The sequence below is a fragment of the Botryllus schlosseri genome, chromosome 7 (genome assembly GCF_051294905.1).
Source record: "Botryllus schlosseri isolate E-star chromosome 7, Bs_hap1, whole genome shotgun sequence".
Lineage (NCBI taxonomy): Eukaryota > Metazoa > Chordata > Ascidiacea > Stolidobranchia > Styelidae > Botryllus > Botryllus schlosseri.
Window position 1 is genome coordinate 2,182,384 of NC_137242.1, and position 27,894 is coordinate 2,210,277.

At 41.3% G+C, this 27,894-nt stretch overlaps 1 protein-coding gene across 4 annotated transcripts; it reads right to left on the reverse strand.

Annotated features, from left to right (window-relative positions):
- Positions 1-975: 975 nt before the first annotated feature.
- LOC145442255 (uncharacterized) lies at positions 976-27,191 on the reverse strand. 4 transcript variants are annotated; one of them, XM_080320157.1, is made up of 19 exons: positions 27,084-27,191; positions 26,874-26,920; positions 23,110-23,239; positions 21,501-21,659; positions 19,474-19,605; positions 18,769-18,888; positions 18,525-18,647; positions 17,344-17,460; positions 16,963-17,085; positions 10,636-10,761; positions 9,895-10,002; positions 9,000-9,116; positions 8,747-8,940; positions 7,018-7,170; positions 5,841-6,054; positions 4,947-5,124; positions 4,309-4,545; positions 3,517-3,694; positions 976-2,303 (listed from the first exon to the last, which is right to left on the reverse strand). In XM_080320157.1, the coding sequence occupies exons 1-19, from the start codon at positions 27,098-27,100 to the stop codon at positions 2,179-2,181; spliced, it is 2,598 nt and encodes an 865-aa protein (XP_080176283.1). In that variant the 5' UTR covers positions 27,101-27,191; the 3' UTR covers positions 976-2,178. The 4 variants fall into 4 exon arrangements, with proteins under 4 accessions (XP_080176283.1, XP_080176282.1, XP_080176284.1 ...); XM_080320156.1 differs by having other exon boundaries at positions 9,895-10,008; XM_080320158.1 differs by having other exon boundaries at positions 9,895-10,008; positions 23,110-23,235; positions 27,084-27,163.
- Positions 27,192-27,894: the final 703 nt, after the last annotated feature.

A 27,894-nucleotide genomic window follows, 5' to 3' on the forward strand; every position in this document is an offset into this window, starting at 1 on the left:
GATACGAATCAGTTTCCTGACAAATCAGCGATATTAGGAGCTATTATGTTAACAGTCGGTTGATACGGTGTTTGGTACACATTCAAGCTACAAATGATTCAATGAAATATACCAACATAATTTCGCCAGGGTCGAATGCAGACTCGGGCAATTCTAGTGGTCTATTTAATGCGAAAAGACTGTAATCTAATTTTAATCTAATTTGAGAAATGTTTCTATTCTCTTCTTTTAATCCAATTCCTGGCTTTCCTGGAGAATTACGCGACAACTGTGCAGCCCGAATGATTATAAAATGAACTCCCATTTGATACGAAATAAACGTCTTTATTGAACTCGTTTCTTTCCAATTACCAGCCCAAGTTTTTTCGAATTCAGTAATTCTAATTCTAATCTGTTTTGAACGAACTGATAAATTCCAAACAAAAAGCTACAAGTCTAATTCTAACCTAATTTGGCACAAAAACTAGCAATAATTTTATTCTAATGTGGAAAAACGGTATAGGCATAATTCTAACACTAATCCATTTCGAAAAAAAAACTTTTAGCTAATTCTAACTCTGATCTAATCTGGCGAAAACCTAGTCGTCATTATATTACAATACTGAAAAACTGTATATAGCTGCAATTCGATAGTCTAAGTTGAAAAAAATGTAATCTAATTCTAGTCTAATTTGAAAAAAAATTCTAGCTGCAAACCTAATCTAATTTAGAAAAATGTGTAAATATAGTTCTAATTCTATAGTATAATTTGGAAAAATGGTATAGATATAATTCTAATCTAATTTGAAAGAACGTAGATACAATTCTAATCTAATCTAATCATAATTTCCCAACTCTGTTTCAATACGTGTAGCTGGACAGCATAGGTTTCCAAACCGGACTTGTAAAACTACCAAATTCGCATCCCAAAAACGATTCATGTCTTCAGCCTGAATCAACATACTATGCGTAATACATATTAACACAGACACCGTGTATATTCAGAAAAAATCGTTTATTTCAAACAATAACAGCGGGTATATCACCTCGCATACATTCGATCAATAGTCGGACGATTCCGCTAACGCACACAGTGTACTAAAAGCAAAGTAGCTATAAACGAACCGAGCTGCAAAGTAAAACGTTCTATATCTAACGCCGGCACACTAAACCTCGCATTAGGCAAAAAACTGATACCGCGATTCAACGGTCAACCAAAGGAAATATCGTACCCCTGCATATAGGGTCGTTCGAAAATAACTTTCTCTCCATATGCCGGCTGATTTACCGACTAAATTGCAAGGCTCCTATAAAAACGCAGCACGCCAAATTTGGCACACGAGTTTGAAGATTTCGAATTTATAAAAAGATCATTCAAATTTTACTGCCAACCCCATGAAATAGTTAAAAGGACCATGCTTACCAATTTTTGTTCACTTCCAACCGGTAGAAGCGAATTTATTGCAGTTTAAATTTTGGATTTGAAAATATAGCATTGTCGGTGGGTATTCAAAGAATTATGAAGGAGAAACTGACAACTTCGCTTCTACGGGTTGGAATTGAGTGAAATTTGCTTCGCATGGCTTTTATAAACACTTTCATGAGGTTCACGGTGAAATTTGAAAAAGTATGAATTTTTATAACAACAAATTTTCAAACCTCTACGGGTTCACGTCCACCCGTTAGAATCGAGCCAAATTCGGTGAGCAGCGTCTTTAGGCAGACTAACAATTTAATCAGAGATTTCCCGGTATCCGAAAAATGTTATTTTCGATCAACCCTGCCGTGCACATAATAGGGTAAGGCAAATATGAAACTAAGCAATTGAGGCGATCACATTCACACAACATACTAATATAGTCGATTACATTTTGACTAATAACTAATAGATTGCAATGTTGCAAATTATGGAATAGTACACTTAAGGATATCTTATGGAAAGATGACAAGCTCTGCAACATGAGGAAATGAAATAGAAAGATCGCAAGTTCAGCGTATCTGCATGGTTATAATTTATCTGCAAAACGAGGCAATGAAAGAATATCATCGAAGAAACTTGTCTCAATTTATGAAGCATACGCACTGCGAATTGCCAGTTGAGGGCAGAAATAACAACGTCACAGGGAAAGGTGAATGATGGCAGTGTACGAAATATATTCATTGACTAGTCTGTTTTTTGTTAGTCATAATTTGTGCGACTCAAGATCTGTTGTTTGTAGTACTGTACCAAAGCAGTGTCCCGAATAATCCGGCGATGAGGCAAACCAAACCGACTAGGGTGATTTGCAGGATGAGATCCGCGAATTCCGAGCGCGTCGGATTGACTGCAATGAACAATTCACATTTTAGGACACCAGGTATAAAATTTGGTCAGAATTTCACAAATTCAGGCTCGGTGGGGTAGGCCTATATGCAGTAATCCATCCGGCTGCAAACAACAGCAGACCTTGACAACTAGATTATCCCAATTGTTTAATTGGTTAATTAGGGCGAAATGTCGATAATCTAATTCTAATATAATTTGAGGTGTTCCTGAAAACGCAAACGGAAAACTGTATGGTGCGAAACGAACCAAGCTCGGGGAACAGACATTTGTCATTCTCGTGCTTGTGAGTACAAATTCTTGATTTGATACGAACCGAGTTTGATTGATTTTTGTTGGTATTCCTAATTAAAATGGTAGACATTAATTAGGAATACCAAGTTTTTGCGAATTCACTAATTGTAATATAGACGCGAAGATATAGGAGTTAGACTATGTCGAATTTGGTAAAATATTTTATTATTTTATTCTGCATGGTTTGTTTCTCACCTTAAAGCATTTCCAGGAAAAGCAGAAATTAGATTAGAATTGGAGCATAGAAACATTCTACAAATTTAAGTTACAATTAGATTTCCGGCATTTCACCCTAATTAATCGAATCTGACAATTGGAAATAACGAATTGTCCATGCCTAGCTGCATATTCACAGGGTTGTAACCGTAACCGAGTCACAAGTTAATCTCACTTTTACAGCTTAAACTAGAGTCAAGTTTAGTCATTGTCAATTCACCACCGAGTCAAGTCAGCGAGCAGAGGGTCGAGTCCGAGTCAGTTGACTAGAGTCCGAGTCCAAGTTGACTGTTCAGGTGAGGTAAAGTCTTGTTAAATCAACTTTTTACAACTCTGCTAGGAGATATCGAATGCTTCGCATTCATAATTATACAAATTTACTTCACTTTCAACAGTTTCTGGTCGCATGTTCAAGTACCAGTATTAATAGCCGACATATCAATGGTGTGGTAACTTCACTATTCTTCGAAATTACGATGAAAAGTCGTTCTCGGCCGTCTCAAGTCATATGACTTGGCCTGAGTCATGCGAGATGACCCGAGTACAAGTCGAGTCAATACACAGATTGGCTCAAGTCCAGTCATTTTCCGTATTCGTGAGAAAAATGACTCGGGTCAAGTCGAGTCAATAAAAAATCGCAACTCGAGTCATTACAACCCATGGATCTATTGATGTCTACTATCTTGCAAAGAATTTCCACTCACCTGTAGGCTGAACTGGTGAATCGTCGATCTCGGACCGATTTACAGGATATAATGTCCTGGAGATTCCGGTGTTACCTTTGATGACTATCACAGGACCTGCGACTTGAGAAGTCACTTTCGGGTGCGCGATGCTTCGTCGATTCCTCCCTTTACATGCGTTGTACTTTACATCGCAGTCCTGATCGGATATGGAAATATCAGCGTTTAGTGGTTTAAAAACAGAATCAGAACGATAGCTATTATACACTTTATTTCAAATAAAAGTGCGAAATTGAATTAAATGAGAATTATAAAGAAAACAGCAAAAATCCAGGTTATCCTTGTGTCTAATCAGAGTTAATCATATTAAGCATGGGAATGGAAAATGTAGCCCATGCATAGCATATAGTTCTGTAGTATTTTAGTAAAACGGGAAATTCAGCCTCTCAACAACTATATTTGAAGGCAACTGTAGGGTTACCATCTTTTGAGACCTGAAAAAGAAGACAGTTTTACAAGTTACAATAGCGAACCAGAAAACGGGTCATTCGGAGATTTTTACGGCTAATGTTATCGGGTAGACTAAAGAAACGTCGTTTTTCCGACCCTGACTCTCGAAAGAACTGTTCTCACGCATAATCGCTTGGCGATGACCTTTTATTGTCAAACTACCGGCGATAGGCGTCTACTGTGTAAATTTCCTTCAGTTTCTGTCTTTGTACGTACAGTCACCCAACTCTCAAAAAGCTATGAAATGAGGACGAAATGCGAAAAAATGAGCACATGTGGTATCCCTAGCATATTACTAAATACCTCTGTACAAGATTGCAGCTTCGCGTGTATGTACAACGCGCTACATCCCGGAAGAAAGGGCAGAGGAAACGAGGCACAAATTCCGTTCCGCGCCGGTCGAATCTCGGTAGGATTATATCGCGACGAATTCGTGGGCAGACATCCGGAGACGAGAAGATGTACCGGAGACTCCGATACGGCTTCGGACGGGTCGGCGGCGCAAGACAGGAACATGTCCCAGACTCGGAGCGTGATACCCTGAACGAAAATGTTACATTCATGAAACCGAATCTTTCAAAAATTCCAGCCTGCATTAACCAATGATTAATACTTGCATAATGCATCTTTAAGGTTCTCAAAAACTGAATTAAAAAAAATACTGGATTATCCATAAACTGTTAGATTAGATTAGAATTAGTATGACAGAATTCGTGAAAACTTGGTCCCTGAAACAAGTTCACTTTATAAGCAAGAGAATGGCAAATGTCTGTAAACCAAGCTTGACTCGTTTCTAGCTATATAGAGTTCTCCCAAAGCATTTCACGCAAAGTGGCTGGGAGTACCGACATTTCTCTTTAATTAGTCTGGCCTAATTAAACTAGTAATATCTCGTTTCTCAAGTCCGACTTATAGACCAACGCAGCGGAATTCTCTGATACCGTAATCTCGGGCGATATCCGTAGATGCAGGGTTTCTCCGACAGTATACACGGCTCCTCTGGTAAGCGAGTAAGCAGGCGGACACGCCAACGGACACGAATCTCCCGATTTGCAGATTTCCATGATGGCGGACGCCGGACTGACACCCGTTGCAGTCACGCGTCTCGCAGTCTCAAACCTGGCAAAATACCGCGCGTTTCAATTGAAAGACAGACCGCGACGAATGGGCGAAACCACCCGCATACTGTAGGTCAAACTATTTCACAAATTTGATTGGAAATAGAATTACTGAATTCCCAACAGCTTGGAGATTGAATTGGAATTCTGAATTTGAATCAAACACGGTTCATTTTAAATCCGATAAGCTTCGCGTTTGCCGGGTGGTATTGCGTCAATTTTTATTTCGAATTACCCTGTCGACCCCATGAAATTGTTAAGTTTTCTGAAAGAACGAGGCTTACCAATTTTTGCCCACTTCCAACCAGTAGAAGCAAAGTTATCTAAGTTAAAAATTTTGGATTCACAAAAATAGCCGAGACTGGGGTTAATCCAAGAATTTTGAATGAAAAACTCGTATAACTTCGCTTCTACGGATTGGAATTGCGTCAAATTTGTTTTGCATCGTTTTTCAAGACGATTTAACAATTTCATGGGGTTGACAGTAAAATTTGACAATTTTTATAATAATAAATTCAAAATTGGTAAAGTCCTGTGCGTTCACATCTACCAGTTGGAATCAAGCGAAATTTGGTGTGCAGCGTTTTAAGCAACCTAACGATTTAATCAGTGAATCCCAGGATTCCGGAAAAAAGGTTACTTCAACCTCAAATTGAGTACCGACGATGGCAAGTCTGACGAACTCTGAACAAGACACGGTAACCAATATCAACTGACCTAGGCGACAGCGAAGTAATCACGTTATAATTCGTGTCATAGATACAGGCGAACTGTACCACGGGGATTGGCATCTCCGCTTTCCCTCCAGCGACCAACTTGTTCATCCATATCGTGTTCATGACAGATGTGCCGCCATCTTTCATGGTAGATGTCACAGTGCCGCACTTGTTGAAGGGCAGAAGAAGGGAGAAGTCGAAATACGTCCCCGTGTCTAGGATAAACAGAGGTGGTAAAAGTGTAGTTGGGAAACTATAATTTTTTTTAGCTTTTCCAAATTAGACTTAAGTCATGATAATATCTACTGTTTTTTTCAAAATTAGATTAGTATTAGAATTAATGCTACATTTTTTTACAAATCATATCAGAATTAGAATGATAGCTATAGTTTTAACAAATCAGATTAGAATTAGAATTATAGCTACAGTTTTTAAAAAATTATAGATTAAAATTAGAATAGCTACATTTTTTACAAATTAGATTAATAGTACAATAATTGATACAGTTTTTACAAATTAGAATTATAGCTTAGCTACGCACCTTTTTTTAATAAATTGGACCACGATAAGAATGATAGCAACATTTTTTACGAATTAGATTAGAATTAAAATCATAGCCACAGTTTTTTCTCGAATTGGATTAATATTAGAATGATATCTACAGGTTTTTTTTTTAAATTAGATTCGTATTAGAATTATAGCCATAGTTTTTTTCACAAATTAGAGTATAATTGGAATTACAGCTACATTTTTATTAATTTGGCGATTTGACTTGGATTGGTAGATAGATAGATTTGGTAGAATTATAGAATGTAAACAAGTGTCGTCGCATGATATTTACAACAGTCGGTTGTTTCTACTTTCAAAATGGGGCCAAACCCCGACCGTATCGGATTTTGAGCCGGTACCGGTAAAACCCATAACTGTAGGCCTTCACTGTTGACGCCGATATATTGAGCCGACATGGTATCCAGCTTAAGGCACGCGTCCAAAATTTTCGGATCATTCATTAGAACAGCTTCAACATCATGCTATGCTTTGATATTAAATCACCCAGAAAGACCGCATGTAACGACTTGGTATCATATGAAATACATCAATATTCTCAGTCTAAAGTTTTTACCATAGTAATGAACGATACGGATTCTGACAATCTCGCAGTCTCCGCAGACACTTACGTACGGCCGGACACCAGTCCTCGGTCGGATTGATAGAAGACGAATTGGACATGAATACTTCGAAATTGGGCCTGCTGATTCCGTATTCGTCCGCGATTCTAGAGTCGACGCGTACGCGAATCACCGTAGATCCGCAGGTCACGTTGGGAGCAGCTGGAATGAATACATACTTGAAGTTTTGAATATGCAAAATTCTCGGTCTTTGGCGATCTCGAAGATAAGAGTCCTTGTTTAAAGACTTGTATGGGATGGATACCGAATGGTCGAGATTACTGCACCTCAAATATGCTTGTAACGGGTGAATAACGGCAAGTCACGTGTTGGTGGTTTCCCTGCACATGTTTCGCTGCTGCGCTGTGTTCAAGAAACGTACAGTAGTGTCAGGTCAGGAGGGTTATTTTCATTTCGTTATATTCTTTCATTTCAGAGCGAGCTAAGTATTGTTCACCGTTTCAATAAATGTTATTGTAAATGTTATATAAATAGTCTAATGACTATCTCCTTGGACCAAAGAGCGACGTGTTAGCACCAGGCTTATAACAATGTAGCAGTATACAGCCGACTACCGTCAGATAAAGTAACTGTTTAAATGCTAACCCTAACCCTGATCCTAGCCCTAGCCCGAGTCAGCAGTCATACGGCCAGTCCATAGACCTACCTTGGCCTACACGTGTTACAGACCTACCTAGGCCTACACGTGTTACAGACCTACCTAGGCCTACACGTGTTACATATGTAGTGTGCAAACTCAGCATGTATTGCATGTCTCACGAGTCTGCAAGTAGGCCTATACAGTAGGGACGGTGTGAACGGGAGGTTCACGTTCGCGTTCTGTGTGTGAACCTCAGAAATTAAGAGGTTCACGTTCACAAACGAACCCTGGTAGGTTCTGCACTGTGAACCTTTTTCATTTATTGCAATTTTTCACGTCATCATGACATCGTTGGTTGACATTCTTTGCATTTCAACTGCTGTCCACTCTATGCACGGCGGTGGCAGCGCAAAAATCTACACTCAACGAGTATGCACTCTGTCCATCTCAAAAATTTTACTTGCTTTGTTTCAAAAGTTTGTTCGAAATATCTGGTTTCCTGTAGGTGAATATTTAGTGACTCTCTGCCTTGAGCTTGGCCGCAATCGCACAACATCAAAAGCGAATACGCTGCATGTAAGTAATCAGTGAATGATGCTTATTCAAACAATCAATGAAATTGATATTATTCATATAAAGAATGCACCGTTGTCTAATGTAAAAGATCTAGCAGGCGTACGAGTTCCATCTTGATTTGATATGTTTATTGTATCATAAAAATAAATCCGTGCGATTGGGGTGTTGGCTACTGTATAACTTGTTAATGGGTAATCAAGAATAAAAAGTAAAGAAAGTCGTTTTGCACTCTGCTCAATATCTATGTTGCAATAGTCAGACGACGAATGCATTGCCCGGTCTGGCCCAGACCGTTAAAGCGTAAGCTTATATTCCCTGGCAAGTCAGCATGTTCTACTACTACTTCAGCATTGTGGCATAATGTAGCCTGAGTCGTCACTAACGTGTGCATTATACTGTATCACTATACTAAAATGTAGGGTTGGCATGAGCAATATGACGTCACGTGACGTCATGAGGTTCACGTTCGCGTTCACGCAGATCCTTTTAAAAAGGTTCGCGTTCACACGAACCTGAACCTTTCAGAGGTTCACACCATCCCTATACACTATACAGACTTACGCAAGCTGCAGTTTCTCCCAAGCTGTCCGTCAGAACCCAAACACACGTATCCGTTCTCGTGCCGACAGGACGCTTGACAGCGACACCCGCCTATACACGGATTTGGCTTGCATACTGAAGTTTCACGGTTAATATCTGAATCACAATAAGCACCCGTCCAACCGACACTGCACAGACACGTGAACCAAGGCGGGCTGTAGATTATATAATGCAAATTTCATTTCTTTCCCCACCGAGTCGCTTAGGATCGTACCTCGCTGAATTTTCGACGCAAGTGCCTCCATTCAAACAGAGGTTGGTTGAACACGGTCCCAATTCGCAATTCGGCCCCGTGTAGTTACGAGCACACGCGCATGTATGATCCCCTGTTCTGTAATAATGATTAGTCGGCATTCTAACACCCGGAGACGTTCGAAACAAGTCGAGCTGCTGGAATATATAGCTTATTCAATAGCAGGCCCATCAGATACGAATTCAGAAGACATTGACGAATTGCATCATTTTCGAACTTGTCACATCGACAGAAGACAGAATAAGACAGAATAACTATGTTAGGACTGCTCCCACTGCCCACGAAATTACTGACTTTCCACAATCTAGATTCTAGATTTGATAAATAAAAATGAAATATTTCCAAATTTAACTGGCTACTTGAAAAAAATGAACTTTTTAGGTTGTCCAAATAGCGCTGGACAACAAATTTGTCTCGTTCGAGCCGGTGGAAGGGAAGTGATTGCAGTAGCGAATCTTGAATTTGAAAAAGAGTATAATTTACGGTGGGTAGTTCTGTAAGTGTAACCAGTAATAAAATAAGCGAAGTTCTACTGCAATAATGTCGCTTCCACTGGTTCGAAATGTGCCAAATTTTATTTACATTTTTACAGTATTATTTATTTAAAAAATCCAAAACCTTTCTTTCCGCCTTTTTAGGCAACCTAACCATTTTCGTAGGTAGCCAGTGAAATTGAAAACCAAAAATTATTTTTGGAGAACCCTACTGACCATCTCTGATGAAACTTGATTCAGAGTTGCCGTTATCTGTCGCTCGAGTTTTACTATAGTAAGGTGTCCAATTAATCCCTTTGAAGTCCGTGGCTATCTACTATATAGACGTTAGTATCTCACAAGGCAAACATTATATAACTCACCCAGGCACAGCGCGACAGACACCCCCGTTGCGACATGGATTCGGGTTGCATTCATGATACTGACATAGCTCGCCACTGAAGCCTTTGCGGCATGAACACGCAAAGGACCTGAAACTGAAACCGGAATTAGAATTGACATATATTTGCACTTCCGTTATATGTTGAACAATTTCAAAATGTCAAACTGGAATTAAAACCAGAACTGATCATACCGACCTTTAATATCCGTAACTAACTAACTGTAACTTGGCTAACTAATTTCATTTCTAAAGGAAATCATTTTTCCTTTTATCGGAATCGGATCGGCTTTCCAGATTAACATCAGTTCAACAAAATTACAGAAGAATCGAGCATAAAGAACTAAGACAGAACGGGGTTTAGACGTTGAAACGGGAGGGGCATAAACCCCCAAATCCTACCCGCTGGCTACACCACTGTGTTAGCAGTGACGACTGCGAGCAAGCAATATAGCTGTGAGAGCACCGCCATCACGATTCGTCGAGTGTTTTCCAGCTTGCGAACATATTTTTTAAACGCGAGAGTAGAACTACTGCCTTTTCAAAATCCGCAACTACAGCAACAATAACAGTAGTTATTTGATCGCTGATACTAGATTGGTGATGTGTATAAGTATGATCAATAGATATGCTAGGTAGGGTTATTCTTTGTGCAGACAATATTTCGAGAAATTAAAGGATGTAGCACACATTAAAGATGAATGTCGGAAAAAAAATTATTCACCCAAAAGTGCTGTTGCATATTCCGAGATACATGCACGGATTTGGAGAACACGGATCCCGGAACTGACATCTGCCGCCCCGATAACCCGCTGCACATGCACAGCGCACTGAACTCGAATTTCGCGGCCTTCAAATAGATACATTGAACTCAATTCGTAGAACTGTATTCATCACCCAACAGAAAACAGTCGCTTTGATTGATATTAACACCAGGGTTGAGGAAATCGAGTACACCTGAGCGATTTGCTATAGCCTAGGCGTCGAGTCTGGAATATTCAAGTTTAATTCACGAGATCATAACAATATCAATGATGCGGAAGTTCAAAATGTACCTTTTATGCTACTAGGAAGAATACAATGCCTGTTCCACATTACATGAAAAATAGTGTATTTTCAACCATACGTATTTCAATACACTTTAGAACAATGCAGTGGGTTTCTCGCTACTTCATATACATGTCATTTCCACTAACGTGCGTAGCAGGGTTGTTCAAAAATGAATTTTTCTTCGTAGATTCCTGGGATCCACTGGTTGAATTGTAAGGTTGCATAACAAATCGCTGCACACCATACTTCGCTCGATTCCAACTAGTACATGTGAATTTACAGGAGTTTGAAAAATTTTGAATTTATATCTGTGTGAATATCTCTTGCTGCTATCACTCTCTCTCTAATAGTTTCCTTAAACGCATGAGCGATCTCGTCTTCTTGTTGTTGTGATTGCGCGACGTGTGTGCATGTATGTATTAGCACCCACGTCTTGTGAGTTATTGGAGTAATAGGTATTAGGCTAGTCGATGCAACTGTTCTTTTGTATTTCAGTTTGATCATTTATTACGGTATTTAACCTATGAATAAATGCAAAGTTGCACATGATCAAACTTAATACGGATTAACAATGCCGAAGCTTTCTTGCCCAATCCAAGACTGCGAGTATGAGACTGAATCCGAAGACGCGGCCGGCGCCGCCGCACAGCTCAGAATCCATGCTACAATCCACACAACAGGTCATCCTGTCTCGCGTTCGAGACCCCCTGTCATGGAACGACCCATCATTTCGCGTGGCTCCACTGCCGAGGAATGGCAAATATTCCTCAGAAAATGGGACGATTTTAAAAAAGGGACCGAGATACCCGACAATCTGATCAAGAGCCACCTTTGGCAATGCTGTGAGATAACTTTATCGAATGACCTCTTCAAGCAAGTCGGTGACTTCAATCAGGTCAGTGAAGGTGATATGCTGAAAGCTATTGAATCTCTAGCAGTTGTCAAAATCGCCACAAGCATGCGCACCGTTGCTCTATTTTCGGCCCAGCAGGATCAAGGGAAATCCTTTAGTGCATTTCTGGCCGAAGTTAAATCGTCCGCAAGAATTTGCTCATTCCAAATGACTTGTACCAAGCATGACTGCACCCAAGTCAACGACTTTTCTGATAGAATTGTTAAGCATATTGTCATCGCCGGCCTGGCTGATGATGAGGTTCAGCGGCAAGTCCTTGGTGTTGCAAATCTCGATGCAAAATCGCTAGACGAAACTGTCCAGATTATTGAAAACAAGGAACTGGCGCTCCGTGCCACCTCCTTCCAGACGAGAAATCAGCATGACTCTAGCGTCGCAGCCAGCAGTTTAACTGGCACGCCTTCGCCCGATCTCTCTCAAGTCGTCAAATGTAGCAAATGTGGCAATGTCATGAAGAAGTATAAATTCTTGCACGGGAAGTTTGGTAAGCCGAGGTTGCGCGAGTTTAAACAATGTCTAGCCTGCTGGAGAAAAAGCAAACAATCGGAGACGCCTAGTACTGGCACCGCTTCTAGTATCGATATCGCTTCAGTATCAAACCGTACCAATAACACTGTCGCATCTCGTGCTTCGGAAGTCATATTGGACCACCACATATTCGATGGCACGTACGGTTGGTTGCTGAAAGACTGCAAGGCACAACCGACCATTGATCTTTTGGTCTCAACCCGGCAAGCCGATTATGCCCAGTTCAATATCCAGCGTCCCAAAATATCGCCCAAGAAGATAAAAGCGATATCAGACACTGGTGCACAATCATCCTTGATGGGATTGAAACTGTTTCGAGCATGCGGCTTCAAAGACCAGCATCTCATCCCGGTGAAGAAACGCTTGGTTGCAGCTAATGATGAGTGTATCCACATCCTGGGCGCTGTGTTTCTGCGACTTTCGGGTGCGGCAGTTTCTGGTGATGTCATAGAAACCGCTGAGATGGTATACATTACGGACTCTACGAAACTCTTCTACCTTAGTCGAGATGCCATGCAGAAGTTGGGCATCATTGGGCCCGATTTTCCTCAAATTGGGGCAGCCGCACTCCACGCGACACGAGAGTCAACCCTTGAGGGTAACCCGCATCAAACATGTAGCTGCCCACGGAGGTCCACGCCTCCTCCACGCCCCCAGCAACTGCCATTCCAGCCTTGTGCGGAGAATGTTGATAAAATGAAGCAGTGGCTAATTGAGAGGTATGCATCATCCACATTCAACAAGTGCAAACACAGCCCACTACCAACCATGACTGGGCCCCCTATTTCCATTCATATCGATCCGTCAGCGACACCGACTGCAGTCCACACACCGGCTCCCATTCCACTTCATTGGAAAGAGGAAATTGAGAAGCAGTTGGAGGCGGACGTAAAATTAGGGGTGATTGAAAAAGTGGAGCCGAACACGCCAACGACCTGGTGTCATAGGGCCATATGGGTGCGCAAGGCAGATGGCAGCCCGAGGAGAGTTGTTGACTTCCAATCGCTGAACCGCTTCTGCTCTCGAGAAACACACCATGTTGTGGCTCCTTTCAAACAAGCACGCTCGATACCTCCAAACACTTACAGGTCTGTCACGGATGCCTGGAATGGTTACCATTCCGTGCCCGTGCGTGAAGAGGATAGACACCTTCTGACATTCATCACTGAGTTCGGGAGATATCGGTATAGAGTGGCCCCGCAGGGATACCTGGCCAGTGGCGACGGGTACGCATACCGCTACGACAGCATCATTGCTGACACGCCACGCAAAACAAAGTGCGTGGACGACACGGTCCTCTGGGACGATGACCTTGCCACGCACTGGTGGAGAATGATTGACTATCTAGAATTAATGGGCCGTGAAGGTATCATCTTAAACGCCTCCAAGTTCCAGTTCTGCCGCAGACATATCGAGTTCGCCGGCTTCGAAATTACTGCTGAGAATGTTCGCCCTCTGCCCAAATATTTAGAGGCAATACAGTGCTTCCCACGGCCAACAAAAATAGCAGATATACGTGCATGGTTTGGGCTGGTCAACCAGGTATCCCATTATGGCCGGCTTTCTACCATTATGGCACCATTCAAACCGTTACTAAGCCCGAAAACTCCATTTTGCTGGACTACCGAACTTGATGATGCATTCGCGCACTCCAAGCTGGAGCTCATCAACGCTATCAAAGATGGAGTACGGATCTTTGACCCCACTAGAAGAACGTGCCTGACCCCGGACTGGTCAAGGTCTGGCATTGGCTACTGGTTGCGACAAAAGCACTGCAAATGCGTTTCCTTGACTCCCGACTGTTGCGACCATGGGTGGAAAATCACTCTCGCTGGCTCAAGGTTCCTTCGATCCGCCGAACAACGTTATTGTTCTGTAGAGGGCGAGGCGCTTGGAATCGCATGGGCATTGGAAGATACGAAGTTCTTCACCCTAGGATGTGACGATCTCATCATCTGCACTGACCACAAACCTTTGGTAAAAATCTTTGGGGACCGCTCCCTTGATGAAATTACCAACACAAGGATTTTTTCGTCTGAAGCAGCGCACATTGTCATGGCGCTTCCGTGTCGTCCATGTTCCTGGCAAGCTCATTCCTGCGTCTGATGCATTTTCCAGGCACCCTGCTCCCTTGACTCCAGTGGAGGACATGCCATTGGACCACTGCGACAGTATAGTAGCTGCCCATGAGGACACCAATCTGATTGAAATCAGCATCGTGGCCGCCTCCCGAGCATCATTGAATGCCATCGAAGTTGTCTCCTGGGACGACGTAAAGCGTAGTACCGCATACGATCCTATCCTCAGTGAGTTGAAAAATCACATCATCTCAGGATTCCCAGACAAATCGGACAAACTGCCTTTTCAACTACAATCATATTGGCGGTACCGCGACAACCTTTCGATCGTAGATGATGTTGTCATGTATAATGACCGGATCGTCGTTCCCCCGCCGCTGCGAGGGGTTATTTGTGAAATCTTACACTCGGCACACCAAGGGACTGCTGCCATGTCACAGAGGGCACAGGCCACAGTATTTTGGCCTGGGATGACTGAGTGTATAGCACGTACACGAGCACGTTGTGACAACTGCAGTAAAATGGCACCGAGTCAAGCATACATGCCTCCGGCCGAGCCATTCATACCGACCTACCCTTTCCAAGCTGTTGCTGCTGATTATTGCACCGCCGCAGGCCACCACTATTTAGTCGTTGTTGACCGCTTCAGCAACTGGCCAGCGATATTCCATGTGAAGCATGGTGGGCAAACGTCTGGAGCCCTCGGACTCCAAGATGCATTACGAAGTTACTTCGGCACGTTTGGAGTGGCCGAAGAACTTAGCAGTGACGGGGGACCCGAATTTGCTGCGCACAGCACTCGGGAATTTCTTCGAAAATGGGGGGTGCGCCACAGGCTCTCGTCGGCTTACCACTCCCGGTCAAATGGCCGTGCAGAGGCCGCGGTGAAATCGATGAAACGACTCCTTCTCGGCAACATTTCGCAGGGTGGCAGCATTCGGACCGATGCAATTACTCGGGCGTTGCTACAGTTTCGCAATTGCCCCGACCCCGCGAACGGACTCTCTCCTGCAGAAATAGTATTTGGCAGGACTTTGAAAGACGCGCTGCCGATCAAAGCATGGGTCCCAGTTTTCACCCAGCGCAATATAAGGCCATTATGGAGAAACCTCTGGCGGAGTCGCGAGCACACGTTGCGTACCAGATTTGCGAAGCAGCTGGAATCTCTGTCGTTGAACACTAAGCCATTATCACCGCTTCTTGAAGGTGATGTCTGTCGCATTCAAAACCAAAACGGTCGTTACCCCCTTCGATGGGACAGAACCGGCACTGTGGTTCAGTGCCGGGACCATGACCAGTACCTCGTGAAAGTGGACGGTTCCGGCAGATTGACGCTGCGTAACAGGAAATTTCTGCGCAAGATTGAGCCGTACTTCTCGAACCAGAAGCACCAATCTCTTCAGCCAACGGTCTCGTCTCCCGGCACAGCTACGCCTCCTCAAGTCGTTTCGCCACCCGCTCGAAATGGGCAGTCAAATGAAGTAGACCCTGGCGTGCTGCGATCCGCCGAATCGAGTGCAGGAGATCATCTACCAGTTGAAGTACCGATCGACGACACTAGTGTTGCAGCACCGCCTAATGAGAGACGCCAGCGCTCTGGCAGAAATGTTACTCCTCCAGTATGGCACAAGGACTATGTTATTGGGGCACAAATTTTATGTTGATTCCCGCTGTCGCCATTGGAGTATTTGGTTGAACGTTCTCTATACGCGGTATTTTGAACTCCTCACTCAATGCACGTTGATTTCGTTAGGAGTTGGGGGGGATGTGTGAATATCTCTTGCTGCTATCACTCTCTCTCTAATAGTTTCCTTAAACGCATGAGCGATCTCGTCTTCTTGTTGTTGTGATTGCGCGACGTGTGTGCATGTATGTATTAGCACCCACGTCTTGTGAGTTATTGGAGTAATAGGTATTAGGCTAGTCGATGCAACTGTTCTTTTGTATTTCAGTTTGATCATTTATTACGGTATTTAACCTATGAATAAATGCAAAGTTGCACAATATCAAAAATATATCGAAGTTTTTTCTTCTTCAAGTTTTACTGTCAACCTCATTGAATAGTCAAGTATTAAAGAACGATGCTTAGCAATATTTGCACAATTCCGACCGGTAAAGGTGAAGTTATCGCAGTTAGAAATTTCGCTTCGCAAAAATAGCCTGGACGGTGGGTAGTCCCAGAATTATGAATGAAAAAGTCAAATTCAAAATTTTCAAACTCTCGTTCACACCTACCAGTTGGAATAGAGTCAAATTAAATGTGCAGCGTTTTTTAGCCAACCTAACAATGTAATCAGTGAATCCCCGAATTTCGGAAAGTTAATTTTGAATAACCCTAGTGCGTAGGCTACATATGTATTACATGTTTCGTATATGCTGCGTCACGACCAATCGATGCTTCAGTGGAAATAATATCGACTATCATTTTGTTTGATAAATTAACTCTTACTGGATATTACCGTATCGTTTAACCCCTACTTACCCAGAAACAGAATAACAGGTCCCTCCATTTCTGCACGTATTCGGAAGGCACGGAATGGTGTCTTTTGTCTCGCAATTTGCTCCACGAAACATATTTGGACACTTACATCTGTATTCGTTCGACCTGCAATAGGAAAGTCAGTACACAACCCGTTTTAATGTTCAGTACATACAGTAGATAACTTTTTTAATATATCATATCAATGGCTGCAAAGCTTTCGATATAAATACACTGGAGTTTTGTAAATGCCAGTGCTATGTGTGCTGTATTTTCCGAATATCGGTGGAATACATCGGCGTTGCCGATTTTATCGGTATCGGCTCGAAAATACGATATCGGTCAGGATTTCACACGCCGTGCTTGATAATTGAAAACACTCACCCCAAACCCGAGTGACATCTTCCGCCGTTTTTACAAGGATTGGGGTCGCAGGGATTCCGAGTTTCGCATTTTCTGCCGCTATACCCGGGCGGGCAGTTGCAAATAGTGAAACCAGCTCTGTCGTAAAGAAAGTTTTATGGAGTTTCGTGCACGAGACGACAGGAGGCTACATGGCGACGCAAATTAGTGTCGTTCATCAAAAATAACATATTTTAAAGTTTTACTGGTTACCGATAAAAAAACGCCCGAGATCAAATTTGGCTTAATTGTGCAAGCGAAGACATTGGAGTAGGATAGGTCAAATTCAAATTCAAAATTTACTTCCGTTTCTATACGGGTTTCGATTTAGTCAAATATGTTATGGATCGTTTGTTTAGACAACGTAGCGATTTCATGGCGTTGTCAGTAAAATTTGAAAAAATATTTGTTCAACAATACGAAATAATTCATGGTTAATTAATATAATGTATCCTTATAAGGTCGTGTCACATGTCATGTATCAATCCACGAAACAAGGGTTTAAATCTAAGCGGCATTCGTTTTTTTTTTACTTTATGGTGAGGTACACCCACCTACTCACGGCCTATGTCGGAAAGCTTACTCGACCGCGCCATGCGCGCTCGTCTCGTCTATGTATGATGCTGTTGACACATATCACTTCCGGTCACTTGTAATTTTCTGAGGCGGCAAACCTACTGTTCAATCGGTTTCCATGCTTCCGATACTTCAATCTTAATACTATAATAGCCAGACACCAACCCCAAGAAGGTGACGATTAATAATGATGCTTCGACTGATCTGACACCTTGTTTGCCGGGTTAGCATTCCTCGAATGTGGTTCTTCTATTTTGATCAATGAAACTCGTATATTCAGAAATGAGCCGGCGATCAATCAATTGACATTATTTTAATAGCCAATTATATTTAGTTATCGTCTTCCTTACCCCAGAAAATAGGCAGACAACCCCAGTGGCGTCGCGACCCCTAGAGTGGGAACCCCTGTTCTACAGGTTGGAAGAGATCCAAATTTGATACGTGGCGTTTGTTTTAGGCAACCTAAAAATTTCCTCAACTAACTAGTGAAATGGAAAAATTTTCGTAGAATCGACTGGGTATATCTAAAAGTGGAATTGATTTGTTATTGTGAAGCCGAACACTGATTAACAGGCTAAACAGCTTACTCGAGAAAAGCAATGCAGGTTCCTCCGTTTTTGCAGGAGTTTGGAATGCAGAGATCAGTGGTAACGGATGAATTGCATAGTTTCCCGGTGAAGCCGTGTTCACAAATGCAGTCGAATTCGCCTCTGAATAAATGAATCTTAAAATTCTAATACATGCTCTGAACTTATCAAGTTGATTTACCATACTGGCAAGTCGCCGTAGTGCTAATACTAACAAAGTTCAAGCATTTGAAATAGGCAATACCTTATATTCAAACACGACCCGCCGTTTTGGCATGGGTGACTGTGGCAGGGGGTAGGAACTTCAATTTCGCATTGATCCCCCGTGTATCCAGCTTGACAGTAGCATGTCGAATATCCTTCCCTATATACAAGGCAAAATAAAACTTCTAAAAGAATGTCATGATATCAATGTTGCCATATTCATACACGGTCATTTGGGGTTGTTCAGAAGTAATTGTGTCCTGGATTCCATGGATTCACTCCATTAAATTGTGAAGTTGCCTTAAAAACGCTGCACACCAAATCCGGCTCTATTCTAATTGGTAGATGTAAAAGCACGGGAGTTTGAAAAATGTACACATCTAGACAATGTCATAGGCTCGACAGAAAAATTTGAATATTTTCAATTTTTTTTTAAATGGATCTAATTTTTTTACTTTTATGTTTCCGCTCCTACTGCTTCGAAATGAGTCAAATTAGATATGCAGCGTATTATTTAGGCAAACTAACGCTCTTATCAAATAGCCAGTGAAATTTGAACAACTCAAATCGCGTGGCCTGGCAAGATTTATTACTCTATTTTAGAGTGGCCAAGCATTTTGATATGGTGGGTCTGACAAAAATTGGCCACGAACGTAGTCACCAAACTACGTACAGTCGTCAAGCATACAGGGAATAGATATATCCATCGCGCAATACGTATGAATAATAAAGTGTATTCACATACCCGGTTCGATAGCACGAGCCATTATGAAGACAAGGGGTCAATTCACTACAGCCAAACGGAAGATCTCCGTCGTAGCATTCTTCTTGCGTTGAACCTTCCGGACACGTACATCGATAGCCGATGTATGTAGAGCTGCGAAATAATTAGCCTTGTACAATGTGAATAGAATATAGATAGGGCTCCTGCAGCCTAGGGATAGAGAGTCATTATTTGTCGCCCTGCAAATCAATAGAAGACATTACAAAAATGCAATTGAGTGAAATATAATATAAAACATTTTGACTCGAGTCAAGTCAATCGATTTTCGAAGGTGACTCGAGTCAAGTCAAGTCACTCGATTTTTGGAGGTGACTCGAGTCAAGTCGAGTCAAGTCAAGTCACGAGTCAAGTCACAATTCAAGTCAAGTTGCCTTTTCGAAGTATGAGGCATGATTACGTCATTGCATTTTGCTAGCTGTCTGAAATACAAATACAATGGTCATTGATTTTGAACCGATGAACGAATATAGAGGTAAATACACGCAAGAAAGCGCTGTATCGCTCACATATGCGTAGATCTGCTGAACTACGTAAGTAATTGCATAGCTTCCGTTTATAGTTACCAGCCAAAATATAGAATAGAGAATCGAATTGATAAGATGCAATACTTTAGCCATTTACATATTGATATGATACAATTCGAGCCTGCGCCAATGGTTGAGAACTATATAACCTATATTCATTTCAATAAAACAAGAGGTGTGGTTAAGGTAAGAACAGAGAACAGAAATATACATTTTGCTGTTAACTTACTTTACTATACTAGTTTAGGACAACTTAAGCGGTAAGCTTCGATCACTTCGTTTGCGGTCAATCTATTTGAGAGATAACAATGGAGGCTCAGTTTGTTTGGGGTATTCATGGTGTTTGTCGACTGCTATGGTCATTTTACACCAGGACGATATTATTCTTATTTCTCCGGAACTGCCGACTTATAGCACGGCCCAACTCTAGGCTTTTTGTAAGACACCGCTGACGCGGACGAGGTGGCGAGGAGGAGTCTAGGTAAACCTACAACACTTAGGTATCGGAATTCGGAAGTCGACCTCGGTCGGACTCGAACCCGCACCCATTGGTGTTGCAGCCGCGGATTATACCACTGCTCTATTTCGCCACATTGGAGGCTCAGTTAAACACAAGATCATTGATGATTGGTCGCTCTTGCGGGTTACACCAGCGTTTCGCGAACAATCCGAACATATGCTAGACACAGTGATTTTTATCGTCACCGATTGACTTGAAATTGACTCGTGAATTTTGCTCCGAGTCACGAGTCAATCCACATTTCTGATACGCCGAGTCAAGTCAAGTCAAGTCATTTGAGCAAAGTGACTCGAGTCAAGTCAAGTCATTCGAAAAAGGTGACTCGAGTCATCCCAACACTGGAACCAGGGGCGGGCAACTTCTCCAGTCAGCGGGCCGGATATAGGGAAACAAGTCTTCGGCGGGCCGGATTCCTAAATCGATGCAGTAATCGTGTATATATCCACCTACATACAAGTTTTACCTGCACCTATACCTATAATACTTCATACACCTATAAATAGTACATAGTGTGAATAGTTGAAATCATTGAGGTCAAAAACAGTATTTAATGCATTTATTAACGTGATATACTTCAATAGCTGTTGAAGTCAACAAGCTCTGTGGTTGATCAAAGTTGTCAACAAGTTCTTTGAACTCAGACGTAGACAAGGATTGGAAGGCAGCTTTCGGCTGTTCATTTTAATGGCCGAAAATGTTTCCTCGCAAATGTAGGTAGAACCGAACAGAACAAGTGATTTCATAGCCAACTTTCTCATACCGCGGGCCGCATTACCATGCAAGACCGGGAACTCTCTGCTGGCCGCTTAAAATCCCTTCGCGGGCCGTATGTTGCCCGCCTCTGACGCAAACTAATGTAACCGTGAGGATTGAGATTACGGAAAATCAATGGCCCCCTGATTTCTTTTCCCGCGAAACGTGGTATATATTCAAGATGAGCTTACTTTTTCAAAGGTGAGCAGACGCGTCCTTCCAGACATGGATTGGATTCGCAAAAGGAAAATTCGCCACCGGTGAAATCATTCGTATGGTTCGTCGAAGATGCGTTCGAACATGCAGGCCCGGAAAGTCCTTCCTTGCATTTGCACTCCGTTACGATAGTGCTGTGAAATATACGCGTTTACATTTCGACTCGTATCATCCAGTTGGAAAAGAACCCGAATATTTTCGGCTGACACTCGTCAGGGGTAATCATCAGGCATATGCAATTGTGAACGTCATAGTGGATTGACATTGAAAATATAGGGTAAATATAGCTCCTTTGAAGAAATATCCATGTACTATGTGTTGAACCGACTATTTTGATGTTTCCAACCATTCCATATCGTATACGTCGGCTATATCGGGTGGTAATGGTCTGTAGGCTCACACATCATCTTATTTTGGAAAGTATTTACACATTTATGGCATGATTTTGCAACTTGAAAAAAAATAAAAATGCCTTTATTTGAAACACTGTTAAAACATGTAAACACTCTTAAAAAACATGTTCAAGTGCTTAAAACAACCACTTGTTGCAAACGCAACCCTAAATATCATACTATTCATGTAGAAATTGGGAAGACTTTTGTATTTCAAAGCGAATTCTGTAGCTGCATTTCTGGTAACACGCGGCGGTAATACGCTTATGGATGTCAAAACCCCGATAAAACATCTCTCAACAGCAATATGTTTGTAAAAGTGAGCTAGTGCTAATTTGACAACTAAAATGAGTTTGCAGAGTAGAATTTTTCATTTCGCGGCCATTCTGTTTATGTGAGCGAAAGTGCTTCGTGATTTCTCCAATTTAAAAAATACAAGTTCGTTTATGAACCATTTTGTATATATGGAGGTTTCGCGTACCCCCAGTTGAAAACCACTTCACTATGCAGTTACCCTGTAGCATTTTCAGCAAACCCAGATAATAGAATAGAATCAGAATCATGGATACAGTTTTAGAATTATAATTTTTTTAGAATTACTGAATTGGAAAAAACTTTAAAATTGAAAAAAAAAAGAATTAATTTACGAATTAGAAAGCAATACCTCAGTTAATATCAAATTAAGAGTGGATTCTCATGAACATGAAAATGGAAAAAGTCTGTACTGTTTCGCGCTATACCGGACTCCAGTAGAATTTTCATGAAACTATAGAGAATTCTAGCTTTTCTAAATTAAATTAGAATTATGGCTGAAGTTATTTTTTCAAACAAGATTAGAAACAAAATTTTACTTATACAGCTTTTCCCGAATCAGATTATATTTGCAATTCATTCAGAGTTCATAAGCACGAGGCACGAGAATGTCAAATGTCTGTACTGGACTGCTCACCGGTCGTGAATCGTTTACACTAAACATTGCCCCTGTACTATTTTCTGGAAAACCAGAAATTAGACAAATTTGAAATTATGGGGCATAGAAACATTTCGCAAGGTTCCGAAAATATGGGGGGGGGGCGAAAATTTGCGTCGAGCTCGATAACGAGGCGAGGAGTCGAAAAAGGCCGGGTAACACTGATCTAATCCATATCTGCTATGCAGTGAACACTGTATTCTATCCTCTACTAGAATTCACCCGGATCTATTGAAAGCGATCTGTTCTTCTTTGAGTCCACAGGCGATGCTGCGCCGTTCTGCATCGGGCAAAGGTTCTGCGTCCATGTCTTCCATAAGAAACGGTGTGTTCACGATATTTTCTGCCCTGCCTTCAGGTGCACAGGTTAAGATTCATAATGTAACTGCTTGGAATACAAGCAGACATAATGAAGGGTATTTACACACTATACAGAAACCAGCCACATTTGGGACGGGGAAGTGTACCAGTACCGGTACGGTTTGGCATATCACCGGTGTATATTCAGACCCGTAACTTAGGTGGGAATACACTCTTTTCGTTGAGTGTATATAGTGTATATAATGTTTACAAACGCCTTTAGAGTCATGTGATAGCAAACCGCGTTGTAATCAATTGCAGAGGGTAACGAGCATCCGATTGTGCTACAGTTGGCCACATTAACCCTATAGTTCCGTTTAGGTAACACTAATTGTCACCACTTTAAGAGGTAGATGATTTAGTTATAACTTTTCGTGGAATTGGATAGTATATATGGATGTACTATTCAATTGTGTACCAGTTCTGTAACTACAAGAAAACTCACAGTAACAATACCCTACAGTAGGCTATGGTGCATTCTCACTAAACTAACTTTTGGTTCATATCAGGGTTGTAATGACTCGAGTCATGACTCGACTCGAGTCAGACTCGAGTCACGATTTTTTTATGACTCGACTTGACTCGAGTCATTTTCTTGAAATGGGAAAATGACTCGACTCGACTCGAGTCAATATTTGGATTGACTCGACTTGTACTCGAGTCATTACGCATGACTCGACCCAAGTCATTGACTCGGCTTATTTTATATGACTTGAAGATGAAGAAATTTGCGAATCATAATGGCTAGATCAACGCATCCGACGAATTCTGCCGACATCGCTATTTGTCACCACTGCTTTCGTTGCACTTGTCTGATATATCAGATATGCCGCCGTAAAAACAACAGAAAATGATACATAGTAGCAATGCATTGTACAAAATCGTCCAGTGATGAAGAGGTAATAGATCCTCCGCAATTAAAGTACTCAAGACTTTTCAAGTATACAAGCAAACAATTGAATCAAAGTTCAATTAGAGCCAATGAAATGACTGAGATGGTGAAGAGACTAATAAGCTATGTGTAGATTTGAAGGCGATGATTCTTTGCATTTTTGGGCGACTAGAAAGAATGAGTATTCAATGCTCTTCAGTGTGGTTCAAAAATGCTTGTCAATTCCTGCATCTAGTGCACTAGTGGAACGTGTATTCAGTAGATGTGGATTCATTCTACGGCCATGCCGCTTTAACATATTTGAGGATCTCCTTTCCACATTAGTATTTTTGAGGTGTAACTCATTGATTTGATCTGCTGTCTGTGAAAACACACAATGCCCTTCGTCCATTTGACGTTTTGTTAGGTAGGGGAGATGTGGTACCGATGGATCAAAAATTGCAAAATGATCTCTGGCTCTCAAATCTTCAGCCGAGAATGTCAGATCTTTTGCTGTCTCAACACTTCGATACAAGCTCTACCTATCGCGACCTTCTACTTGAATATCCACCTATTCCAAAAATATTCATAAACGTTTGAAATTTGTTGCTCGAACGTGTCATCGGTCCCCACCCGGTGGGTCCGAAGGCACACAACCATGGGACCTATGAGACATACGCTCAAAAACTCAAATTAGTGAACATGTTTTGTTGTGTACTATAAGCTAAGCTACAGCAAGCCAATGAAGAATGTTTCGTCGCGACCTTCAAGAATAAAATAGATTATATCAACTAAAATGTTGGCATAAAATCGTGTTTTGATTTACGCCTAAACTTACAAAATTAATGTCACATACATATTACCCGCAAATCGACATTTTGACTTTCAAATACCTCGTAATAGCGATAATACACCACAGGTAACTAGGATTTACAGCCTATATATATGTAGGCAAGTTTCTGTTGTTGAGTGATTAGTTGGCCCATCTATTTTGCTTGATTTGGCTATGATACCATAGGTCCCCCACCCCACAAATATTGTAATTGACTTGAAAATAGTCAACTCGAGGATGGTATTGATTCGAAAAATATGTGCCAATATATACCCTGATACAAGCCCTAAACTTCACATCAAAAATTATGGCGGGTTTGTTAGTCTGAAAGGTGATATAGAAAAATGAAAATGTCGGTTCAAATTTACTTTACACCCCCTAAAACGTAAATCATTCGTCACAGAGCCCATAACTCACGCAGGTCGAATTTTTTTACATGTGAGGAAAGATTCTGTAAGCATGCAATTGTAGACAAATTCACGGAGTGTAATCATAGAATTATCATGGAAAATTTTTCAAGTATTTTCGGTCCCAGTGATCCATCGGTACCACATCTCCCCTATGTGCATTGTGCACGTGAGTAATAATGAATGGCTAATGTTGCGTGATGTTTGTACAATATGGCTGTTCTAAAATAACTTCTTTTTTATTTTACTGGGTGGTTACATGATAAAATTGTTATGTTGCATAAAAGGAACACTGAATCTGGCTTAATTTGAAAAAAGTGGAATCAATGATCTGAGAGGAGAATATTCTGGATTTGAAAATAAATGGAGTATTTTAGTGAGAAATTCTTTCATATAATATAATTACATAATAGTAGTAAGCCGACTATTTTTTCATATCCAAAACATTCTACTCTAATAACTTCACTTTTTCTGAGTGGAATTGAGTCAAATTTGCTATGAATCATATTTCTACACAATGTAACAATATCATGAGATAGCCGGTAAAATTCGAAAATCACTATTTGTTATTAGTCTAAAATTTTCTTCCGTAGCATTGCTTTCTACTGGTTAGAATTGAGCCAAATTTGATTTTTAGGCAATCTAGCAATTTTAAGAAGTAGCCAGAAAATTTGAAAAAATGTTTTTGAACAGCCCCATTGTACAATTATTTCTCCAATGCTGTAACTGCGATGTAGTCGGTAATGCAATTGGGAAAACCTTTAGTGTAATCAAAAGGTATCTGTTCTGTTGTCACTGCACAATGCACATAGTTGCATGCACGCTTTTACAGCATGCTGGCCTGTTGTAAATACCTCTACATAAACATGCATATGCATATATTGATTCTCTATCAACTAGTATCTTGACGTGAATTTGTTGTTTCTCTATCAGATAGTATGTAGACGTGAATTCGTTGGTTCTCTATCAGCTATTCGTGAGCTATCGTCGATGTGTTCATAATAAAAACTGAATGCTGGTATTGGTGATGTATCAGACTGACATGAGAGATATTTGATTTGAAGTTCTAAGATTAGTAAAGTTATCTTTGGCATCGGTAAATGAGGCCAGGACCTGTCCGTTATCTGCCTAAATAAACACGTGCCAAGACTCTGATAGGGACAAAATCAGCATGTTTCGCAAACAGGGAATTCGATATCACCCAAGCAGGATTGAAAACATGAGTTGAACATGACTTCAATACTGTGACTTGGACTCGACTCGAGTCATAACACCATGACTCGGACTTGACCCTTTAAACGGTGACTTGGACTCGGACTCGAGTCTGTGATGAATTGAAAATGACTCGACTCGACTCGAGTCAAAACCACAAAAGTATGATTGACTCGTGACTCGGAACCATGTGACTTGGTTACAACCCTGGTTCATATGGAAGTGAATTGTGAATATATATCGGGAAACATGCTATATAAGCCCGCCAAATTGCAAAGATCATTCTCCAAACAAAAATACTCACCGAAGTCAGCCACAAGAATGTATCCAACAATGGAAATCACCGATACTCTGAAATCGAAGGGTCAGATGTCTCATCAGCCTGTGGCTTCGCCACTAAATCGATATTCCACTTCATGAATACACCAGAATACGCACATTACAAACGAACCGCATCACTGCATATCTTCAGCCCACAGAATCCTATACATTAATAGGGAAAATGAAAACTTACCTCACCACACCTTCCATGTTCGATATATTTTCACTAAAAGTAACCCTACCCTAAACGCAGTGCAGCGATGCAGTTATGGAGATTGGCCGCGATGAAATGGAGTCGACCGCCGATATATTAGACCGCAGACACTGATTACTTGGTCATTATTACTCTTGGAAAGAGCTTCGCTGCGTTCAGGTGATTTCCTGGAATGCCAGCATGCGAATAGAAACTGTGAATTCGCAATTGGTCCTCTTTTCATAGCTTTGATAGTTGGCAACTGTGCTAAGACCACTAAAAATGTATAATAGATGTGAAAACTGGATTTCTACAGAATTTAGGGCAATTTAGCATGAAATTTACTCAGGGAAAATGACCCTTTTTTTAGTGAACCCAATAACATTAGCCGTAAAATATTCCCAACTACCCGTTTTCCGTCCGCTATTATACCGTTTTTGCAACTCGTAAAAAGTGTCCTCTTTTTCGATCTCAAAATATGTTCTCATATATATATACATCAACCGAGCCCTTCGCACTTGAAAAATAAGATTATAAGTGGCGAACTAAAAGCTTAATGCGACTTTTCAATTAATTCCGAGCATATATACTACAGTCCGGCCATGCTACATGGAAACGCACATAATCGCCCTCGAAGAAGAAAAAGCGACGTTGTTCAGAGCAGGGCATAGTGTGGCAAGGCATGGAAAGTGATATATCCATGCTCCATAGCATTAGGGTTACCATATTTCTGTGACCCGAATTCCCGACACTCTTTAGCGCCCACTATTGGATTTCAAAATGAGATATGAGCACATCGTCTGTCAGTATG

Coding starts and splice junctions, on each gene's coding strand:
- LOC145442255 (XM_080320156.1), bottom strand. Junction 7,171..8,746: donor TGGGAGAAACTGCAGCTTGC/GTAAGTCTGTAT, acceptor TATTCATTCCAG/CTGCTCCCAACGTGACCTGC. Junction 4,546..4,946: donor GGATATCGCCCGAGATTACG/GTATCAGAGAAT, acceptor ATTTTCGTTCAG/GGTATCACGCTCCGAGTCTG.